The 10,285-nt window shown below is 38.6% G+C and overlaps 1 protein-coding gene across 1 annotated transcript; it reads left to right on the top strand.

Moving 5' to 3' along the window:
* The first annotated feature begins 747 nt into the window (after positions 1-747).
* On the top strand, positions 748-7,237 carry ppig (peptidylprolyl isomerase G (cyclophilin G)). The gene is made up of 13 exons (XM_085373779.1): positions 748-803; positions 1,383-1,449; positions 2,504-2,578; positions 2,665-2,772; positions 2,902-2,946; positions 3,037-3,124; positions 3,251-3,280; positions 3,380-3,519; positions 3,617-3,791; positions 3,876-4,061; positions 4,143-4,233; positions 4,359-4,498; positions 6,126-7,237. The coding sequence occupies exons 2-13, from the start codon at positions 1,389-1,391 to the stop codon at positions 7,120-7,122; spliced, it is 2,136 nt and encodes a 711-aa protein (XP_085229905.1). The 5' UTR covers positions 748-803; positions 1,383-1,388; the 3' UTR covers positions 7,123-7,237.
* The last annotated feature ends 3,048 nt before the right edge of the window (positions 7,238-10,285 follow it).

Here is a 10,285-nt window from a genome sequence, read left to right as displayed (position 1 = left end):
GTTTTACTTCCGTAGCAGTGACATAAGGCAATGAGTGTTTATTAAACCCTGGATTAGGGCTTTCAGGCAGTGGCTCGTTCAGGTTTATATATTTAAATGATTTCTTGCAAATCAATCAATCAATCAATAGAAAAAGGTAAAATATGATAAAAACATATTTTGTTTTATTTTATGAAAGTTTGTTTCTGGTGATGGAAAAAAAACTTTACCCAGGCAAAGCTTTGTCGAAGTTTTGACTTAATGTGTCAAAATCCTTGTTACTTTTGAGTGAATTAAAATGTTGAAATGCTTAAATGCTCAAAATTTATAGTTATCCAATCGAAATTTGAAGATGCTAAACCGTAATTGTGTCTTATGAATAAAATAAACAGTAGCAGAAAGAGCTTCTAAATTGTTAATTATTTGTTAGTCATTCAAAATGTTACTTGTTTACAGTAACCAAAACATTGAACCGACCTTATAACAAAGTAGCTCAAATAAAGTAGAATTGCTCAGTAACATAAAATACAATATAACAAGACAAAATTGCGCAATAAACTATGGATATGAAGTGGTCGCAATTTTTAGCAACATGAAACGGCAAATGTAACTGGTTTTATGTCATTGCAGGAAAGTGACTCGGCAGCCCAATCGAGCATTTGCGCCTGCCAGGCCAGTTTCAGGGTAAAAATGGCCCCACGCCCTGACCGGTGCACGGCTCTGGAAACACATTGACGTCCTCGCCGCGCCATCTTTAGAAAACACTGAGCCCAGCACTGAATGAAACTTCATTTTGCTTGTTTGGGAGAGCTGCTCGCCTTACGGTGCGGTATATTCGGTTTTCCAGGTGATGTACTGTTGCGTCAGTCTTACTTTTATGCGCCGTTTAAACTTGCTGAAAATGTACCGCTCACTTCTTGCAGTAAATTCTATGTACATGTCTGCGGCTAACGATAGGTGACTTGCTAATGCTAATGCTAATGCTAACGCTAGGCCTGCCGTTAAAAAGATACGGTGGGGGGGCGTGTGAAACTGTAACGTGAAGGTCCACGTTAGTGAGTGTGTGTAAGCGTCGGTATTTGTTATTTTTAAGCATGAAAACGTGTGTCTGCTGTCCGCTCAACCAGTCGACCGATACTTAATCGCGCGGTTAGCTAGCCGAGGCTAATTTGCAGATAATGCAGCTGCTATAAGTCGCATGGGAACTGTATCGGTACTTTGTTTGTATTGATATCATGCAGGCGAACAGAACTTAAGTGAACTTTTATGTTACATTTAAAGAAGCCACCCGTGTGTTTAATTTCTGCTCCTGAATGAAGTTACTGGTAAGGTCTTAATGGTCAGAGTGGGGGTTGTTCGATGTTCTGTCATCCTTGTGTTCATACCTTGTTTCTCATTTTCAGGTGATCATGGGGATCAAGGTACAGCGCCCTCGCTGCTTCCTTGACATTGGAATCAGCAATGTACTTGGTAAGAAGGAAAAAATTCTGGCTGCTTTTTGGTACTTTAAGCCTTGTGTGGTTTACCAAGAAAACACACGTGGTTTATTTTCTTTCGGTCTTCTTTAAGTTTGTGGGGGGTTTGCCTGTACTGAATAGAACAGGGCAAACAGGAGGGTGGGAAGAGAGTGAGGGGACAGACAGCAAGCTGTTAAACCCAAGTCCCCTGCAGTGAGGACTATAGATGGGTTGCATGATCAACCAAGTGAGCAAAACATCACAGTTAATTCATAGTCTGAAGATGAGGTTAATGCTGACCAAAACAAGCTAGTCAGCAGCTGGCAAAGGGAAAAATATGGATGTCAAAAAATGTGACAAGTGAAGGCAATAATCTTTAGCTTTGTTCAACAGTACTCTGTAATCTGCCCTTAAAGACACGAATGGGGTAGTAAAATGTTTCAGTATATGAACACTACACACTGTTTATTAAATTTGCTGAAAATAGCCTCAGTGTAGTCTGGAACTACATCAATGCCAGTTTATATTATATTGTCAGATGAAAGCTCCATCAGGGTTCAACTTGCACACATCTACACAGTCCTTTTATTAACATTATTTCCATTTTTTGTTCAGATCCTGAACTCTAGACCAGGAAAAACTTCTTTTAGAAGCGCTAGTGGATTTTATTTTATTTTTTTGTGCATTTTCTGCAAGAAAGTGAGCAGTCTTGTGTCATCACAAATCTTACCATCCTTACTATTAATCAAGGCATTTGATGTGTACTAGTAAATTTAAAAATTAATTACTTTTTGTGCACCTATAACACCTGTTCTTTTGTTAAAAAAAAAAAAAAAAAAGGTGTTTGTATAGATTAAATTATAATGATGAAACTCAGACTAACAGTGCAGTGAATGGATACATAACCTCGTCTGTTTTGTTTTTCTCTTCTTCTTGTTTGGTTAAAGAGATTATTGTGTTGTGTGATGATTAACTCGGTGATTCACGCTTCTTGTAACCACTGATCAGTGTGCTCCATTGTACTTTACACAGAAGTAAATTTCTCTGATCTCACTGTCTCCTCACAGTTGGCAGAATCGTGGTGGAGCTGTTTGCAGACATCTGTCCCAAAACTTGTGAAAACTTCAGATGTCTCTGCACAGGTGAAGGAATTTACTCAATAAAACTATTCCACAAATGATGACAATTAACAGCACAGGTTATTAATCAGATATGTGGTTTGGTCCAGGTGAGAAAGGCATTGGGAAGGGAACTCAGAAACCGCTCCACTACAAAGGATGCCTTTTTCATCGAATTGTAAAAGACTTCATGATTCAAGGAGGAGACTTCAGCGAAGGTGAGTTTACAGGACTTGTAAATTTTATATTCGACATGGAAGGATGGTGTTACTTATGAGTCAACAGATTTTTTCATGGTTCATGGTTTTTTTGTTGGTTTTTTTTTTTTTTTTTTTTTTAAATCATAGGTAATGGAAGAGGAGGCGAATCCATTTACGGAGGCTTTTTTGAAGGTAAAGAGGCCACTGTGAATGCCATCAGTTATTATCCAAACTGACATTGGCTTCAAGATGTCAGTACAATCTTCTCCTTTTCCCCCCCAGACGAAAGCTTTGCAGTCAAACACAACAAGGAGTACCTGCTGTCAATGGCCAATCGGGGTAAAGATACAAATGGATCCCAGTTTTTCATGTAAGCAACATCTGTTCCTACCTGTAATTGACATCGTGCATTATTAGTTGCATTTCTGAACTTTGAAAGTGATTAGATGCTTCTTTTTTTTTTTTTTCCCTTGAATGTCCTGCTTTCACATCTCAGAACAACAAAACCTTCTCCACATCTCGACGGGTAAGTGCCTCCCAACTACATTTTGAATTATTAATTAATCCCATTATGCACAATGCACGCAGCATGTAATGAGGCATTGCTACCACTTTATTTTCTCAGTGTGCATGTGGTTTTTGGTCACGTGATCTCTGGCCAAGAAGTCATTCAAACCATGGAGAGCCAGAAGACGGACCCCAACAGCCGACCGTACGCTGAGGTGAAAGTTTTGAACTGTGGAGAGCTCATCCCCAAATCTAAAGGTGTGTTTAAATAAAGTATATTCAAAGTTTTTTGTTTGTTTGGTTTTTTTTTTAATGAGTTTCAGTCATCATAATAATGCTGTTTATGTTGTTGCAGCAAAAAAAGATGCAAAAAAGAAGAAGAGGGCCTCATCAAGCTCCAGCAGTAGCTCCAGTGACTCGGAGAGCTCCTCAGAGTCGTCCTCCGAGAGCGAAGAGTCAGAAAAAGAATCCAAGAAGCGGAAAAAGAAGGCAAAGAAGCAAAAAGAGAAACAGAAGGAGGACAAGAAGAAGTACTTCATTTATTTTCACCTATTCACTGTCTGCTGTGTAAATGGCACCAAGTGTCTTGCTACTGACCCACAAAATCTTTACAGATCAGAAGCTGAAAGTGCTGAAGAGAAGGAACAAGATGAGTTGGTTACATCTACAGTGCGTCCTGAAGAAATCCCACCCATCCCTGAAAATCGATTCCTTATGAGGATAAGTCCCCAGATAGCCCAGAAGCCAAAAGAGGAGGTTAACAAGGATCAGCGAAATAAAGACGAAAGACCAAGAGAAAGGTGTGTTTGAGAGTCAGCCAATATCACAAATATCAAAAAGTAATACAGTTTGTTCATTTTCACGCCTTCTCTCACCTACAGTACTGGTGCAGCTTACAACTCTCAATCAACATATCACAGAAGACTCGTGATGACTCGATCTGGCAGGAAGATAAAAGGCAGGGGTCCAAGGGTAGGTGGACCAAACGTTTTGCACACTTTACGTCATACAGCACGATTTATTTATAACAAGCTTTGTTTTGTTTTTACTTATGCACAGGCATGTTGAAGATGCTGATTTATGTTTCTCCCATCTAGAGATACCGGACCCCATCACGCTCTCGTTCAAGGTCTAGAGATCGTTTTCGGCGCAGTGAAACTCCCCCACACTGGCGACAGGAGATGCAGCGTCAGAGGATGAGGGCAGTCACAGTAGAGCGATGGATTAAGGGTGACAGGTAAGATGATATCACCTAAAGTCAAAGATGTTGTAGAAGTTCCCTGTAGGCAGGACTTGTTTTTTGTTTTTTTGTTTTTTTTACTTAATCCACTTTAAAGCACTTGAGAAGAAATTTTTGTTGGGCTCCATATTTCAGATTTAAAAATCATACATTGCAGTGTGCATGTATGATTTTTGTTATTTTTTTTACGGTCTTTGCATTGCTTTATATTAAAAAATATAAAGCAATTGAAAGGGCAGTAAAAAGGTTGTGAACACTGCAAATGGATCCTGACAATCAGCAGCTTTAGCTCCATTTCCTCCTAAGCTGGTAAATATTGACACCTCTGCTGTGCACCTAGCAGAGATGAAGTGTTTGTCATAAAACGGAGAACCTGCTGAGCCTCGAGCCTTGTACCTGAGATGACCACAGACAAGCTGTTGGTAAACTGCAGTGACCACTGAAAAAGCATGAATATTTAAACTGTTGGAATATTATTCCCAACATGTATGATTTCATTTCTATAACACTTTTTAAAACTTTTAAGGGCCTAAACCATTTCTTTTGAGTTACAGTACCTTTGAAACTCTTAATACATAAAGATGTGACAGACTTTTTTTTTTTTTTTTTTTAGTTAATAAATGAGCCATGTGAGTGGCTTTTTTCCCCCTCAGAAATGACAACTCAATTTGACCACTCTCAAAACCCTTAATCAGAATTACTTTGCAGGGCAGGGAGAGTCCTGCTAAATCATTTTTGTTTCAGATATGCACATGTTGTCTTGAGGTGGCTTCCATCACTCTGACTCGTCCTATGAGTTTTGTCTGTTAGAAAAATTAAATATTTTCAATCCCAAATGCATACTCAATATGATTATTATTGACATACACAACATAGAGTTACATGTGGTATATGGTGCATACTTAATAAAATTCCCATATCATATGATATCCCAGTTTCAGACTGAAGAAGTCACTTAGCTGAGTGAGATGTTTCTCCCACTAAAAATGATGCATCCAGATGAAATTACCTGGATTACTGAGCAGGCATCAACATTATATCACATGGTGCATGTACACTCACTGGCCACTTCTTTAAGTACACCTTGCTAGTACTGTTGTACCCCTTTTTACTTTCAGAACTGTATTAGTTCTTCTGCAAGGTGCAGGTCACATTCCTCAGACATTTTGGTTCATATTGACATGACGGCATCACACAGTAGCTGATTTTCCAGCCTTACGCCCATGATGAACTTTCATCACGTCCCAAAAGTGAGCTCTGGTGACTATTTGAGTACAGTGAACTCATGATTTGCTGATTGAGCTTTGTGACATGGCATGTTATTGTGTTGGAACAACCATCAGAACATGGGGTACACTGTGCTCATAAAACGACAGGCATGGTTAACAATAATAAGGTGAGCTAAATACACTCAATTGCTGTTATGTGATTGACAGATTATATATTAGCAGCTAAACAGGTGTACTTAATAAAGTGGCAGGTGAGTGGATGTGCACTTGATTATATAACAAAACAACAGAAAAGTTACTTTTTTAAAATATTTTTTTGTCTGCCAAATTGATGTTTTGTCTAACTCCTAAAGTTTATTATTGTTATTATTCTTTTTCTACTATTTCTTTTACAGAGGTGACATGAATGAGGGTCAGGATGAGGCTGCTAAAGCACAGAAAAGAGAAAGACGGACTTCAAGTTCAAAAGCTGAACATACAACTGAGGGTAAAAAAGACAAGAAAACTCGATCTCATAGATCTAAAAGTAAGGAGGAGGATACTGTAGCGAAGGATGAGAAGCATGATAAACAGAAGGCAAAGAAAAAGGATAAATCCCATAGTCGCAGTAAAAGCCGAGAAAAGAAAAGGTCAAAAAGCAGAGAGAAGAGTCACAAGCACAGAAGTGACGAGAGGAGAGGTCGCTCAAGGAGCAAAGATAGAAATGTTCATAAGAAAGAAAAGGAGGCAGAATCTGATCACAGTAAAGATAGAAATAAGGGTCATGAGTCTGACAAAAAGCATAAAGAAGACACAAAAGGTAGAAATGGTGAGAGAACCAGGACAAAGTCCAGAAGTAAAGAGAGAGCTGCCAAAAAGGATGAGCACAGATCAAGCAGCAGAAACAAAGACAGAGGTAGGACTTCAGCATCAAAAGAGAGAGAAGAAAAAAGAGAGAGGGGCAGAGAGAGGGGCAGAGAGCGCAGCAGAGAGCGCAGCAGGAGTCGGGAAAGAAGACACAACAGTGATAGGGAGAGTAAGAGACAAGGAACATCCCGGGATAAAGAACATCGAACAAGAAGCCCAGACAGAAGTAAGGCTAGGGACTCGCACAGAGGCAGGCGCTCGAGAAGCAGGAGTGGCAGGCGAGACCGAAGCAGGGATCGATCCTCTCATAGAAAAGTCAGAGACAGAGAGGCTGCCGGCCAGAGGAGGAGACGCAGTAGCAGCAGCTCTGAGAGTGACAGAGAAGAGAAAAAGAAGAGTCATAGGAGCCCAGATTCTAAAAGAAGAGACAAGTCCAAAGACCGAAGGAGCCCGGCCAGCCAAAAACCAGACAGTACGAAAGGCAAAGATAGAAATGATAGCAAGAGGAATCGGTCGGGGTCTAGCTCCAGCTCTGACAGCAACTAAACGCGCAATGTTCTTATTTTCTACAGCGTATATGTAGTACGCAGCGTCAGCTTTCCATCTACAGTGGGGCACAATCACAGTCCTCATACAGTACAAAATAAACAGTTCTGCCAAAGATAACATGACTGTAAAAGGTTCCTCAAAGCTAATTACTTGACTGTTAAATAACTGTGGTATTCAGATAACAGACTGTAGAAAAGACCTTAAATAAAAAGGCTCATACCTGAAGGTGCAAACTGTAGCATCCTCAACCTTTGGCTGAAGTTTGGACTTTATGGGGATTGTGGGTTTGTCCACCACTGAGTGTGTAACACAGTTAACTGGTAGCTGACATTTTGGAGCCATTCTAGAAACAAAGGATTTGTAACTACAAAGTGTGTGTACTGCACAGGCAGGGCTGTAAACGTACCAGGTATTCTTCTAAATTTTACATTATTTAATCGCGTGAAGTCAGATTGGAGGCAAGTTTTCTTTTTGTTGTTGTTTTTTTTCTGAATTTTACATCATGTGGTAAATTCTGTAATTCTGTCTTGACTTAAAATTTTCTCTGATTTTAGTTTGTTTTAAAAAAAAATTTTAAAGAGGGGGAGAAAAAGATTTTGAAGGTATCCTCGAGTTATTTTAATGTCAATCAGCCTGGAAGAAAACACTCGTGTCTTGCATGCTCATCTTTGTCATTGTGTGTCAGATTATGTACACCCATGATGTTTCTTTTGTTTGTTTTTTTTAACCATTTACTGTAATTCTGTTGAAAGAGAAAATGTTAATGCCAAGCTGTTAAGTATAAGATAAAAGCAGTTTGTTTCTGTTCTGTTTGGTTCAAACTGATTTTAAGAACTGCTGGAGTGTTTGAAGAATTAAAAGGCTCTGTTTGATTTTAATTCATTGTTTTTTGTTTTTATTCGTTAAGTGATACCGTTATTAGTGAGTCATTAGTGGTTGTATCACTCTGTCGTTGCAGTGGAAATCCGTTCCCAGGTTATTTTTAGTTTGGATGAGTCATCTTTCCATCATTTCAAATAACAAATTCTGAGTGATGTTCTTTTACTCCCTTCAAAGCAAGGGGGTATGAATTCTGTTTGTCTTAGTCTAGTGTCCAGTTTTCAAGATATCATTTTCAAATTTTGTGTGATTGTTGTTGCCATAACGGCTAAAGCTGATGTAATTTTTTTCCCCTAAAATGTATAATCTTCAACCTTCAATATATAGTAGGCTTTGGGGAACATGAGTACCGAGATTGGCCAAGCACCCTTATTCTTAGCACCCAAGGTTAAAGTTGACCTTTAAAAAAACAAATTCTAGAAACCATATCAAGTACTATATAAAAGGGCATACAGAGGGCTGTGTAACACACTTTTTGTATTATAATACAATGCCCCACAACCTCACATTGATACATTCATGCAACGTGAAACTTCGAGTATCTTAAAATCTCAAGTTTTATAGTTTATATAGCTAAAGTTTGAAGCAGAATTGGCTGAAATTATATGGGTAAAGATTATAAAATGCACTTTTAGTATATAGTGCTTGAAGGTCAAAGTTCAGGATCATACTAATTATGAAAAAGCTTAAGTTTCCTTTGGATCATCTCCAAACTTCAGAGCAATATATTAGTTATCGGGGTGCATAAGCACGTTCCTTGTTTGAGCTCTTTAAAACGTTGTTGTTTAAGTAGAACATGACTTCACAATGACACAAAGATTAATGTACTACACTACATTTCTATATTAACGATGCTGACATCAGCATAAAGCAGCAATGTTTTAGTGTAGCCCTTTCCCTTCAAGGCAGTGGTCATGTGGTTCCCACAGTTTGTGTCGTGGCCCCCTAGTGGGATATGAAAGTACTGCAAGTAGGGCACAAGAGGTTGTGGGAAGTCTGGGGCCTATCTCGGCTGTCATAGAGCAAGACAGGCACACGCTGGACAGATTGTCAGTCCATCACATGGTTACCTGTGCTCAGATGAGCTAGTGGATTCAAGCCAAGGACCTTCTTGCATTGAGACACCAAAGTGAATTACTCTTCTGTTCCTCAATATATTAGTTATATATTAGTTTAACATTGCCATTAAATATTCACATTTTAAAAATACAGGACCAGCAAAACAGTGGTATGAGAACATATTCATTCCTGATCACTGACTGTAGATAAAAGTTATTATACTGTTATTGTTTCTGATCTATTTCTGAACTTCAACTCTGCTTGTATTTTGTCAAAAAAATAAAGGGGAGCAGTGGCTAACAGCCAGTAAATAAACTCATCAGAAGATCAAAATTGACCAATGAAAAAACAAAGAGAATATATTAAACTTGGACAATGAACAAAATTGTCTTTAAAGTTGAGGTTGAGACACAGAAGATTTCTATATTTTGAAATAAGCCATGGCAGTCTCAACCTTGGTAATGATGGCTTTTTACCACTGGTCTCATTGTTTAGTGGATGTTTACCATGACTAAAACCTTCAAAACATTACGGTTTATTAAATACAACATGGGCTCCCTGGCCGCAGGGAGAGTAAGGAGGCACAATCAGTATCAAGATGTTTTTAGCATGTTTGAAAGCAGGTTCAAAAACCTCTGAGCAGATTAACTCTTGAGTTTTTAGTCCCAGAAAACCTGAGTATGTTGTCTCTGAGTTCAGCTCGTTACTAGGATTCACCATGGCAACAGATAAATAAAGATCAGAGCCTCTATTTAAAATCCAGTGGACTAATACGAATCTTAGTGTGGTCCGTGACATTTATATTAAAGAACCGGATGGAAGAAAAGAGCTTTGTCTACTTAGTGATAATCACAGACAGCTTCAAATACACAGTGCAGTTTACACTCATCATGATAATTTGGGACTTTTATTGATTTCTTTGAACTGTTCTTTTTACAGGTTGAAATGATCGTGCAGCACACATCTTTAATAACCTTAAAAAAAACAAGAACTGAGTACACAAGTTTGAATTTAATTTAGATTTGTCTAAACCACACAGGGTCAAAATTATACATGCACCCCAGCTAATCTTTCTTAAATGTCCCTTAGCAAGTTGCACCTCAAACAGACCTCAAGCTGCAGCTCTACAAGCTGAAGTTCGTTTAAAATGGTTGGTTTCCTGGCATAAATTTGTTTTTTTAAGCATAGTTCACAGATTTTCAATAGGATTCTGGTCCAGACT

This window comes from Diplotaxodon limnothrissa, linkage group LG16, assembly GCF_057381915.1.
Source record: "Diplotaxodon limnothrissa isolate DT_005_m linkage group LG16, D_limnothrissa_male_GT1.1, whole genome shotgun sequence".
In the NCBI taxonomy this organism is placed as follows: Eukaryota; Metazoa; Chordata; class Actinopteri; order Cichliformes; family Cichlidae; genus Diplotaxodon; species Diplotaxodon limnothrissa.
The sequence above is the reverse complement of the archived record's forward strand: the minus strand, read 5'-3'. Positions and strand labels throughout refer to the sequence as shown.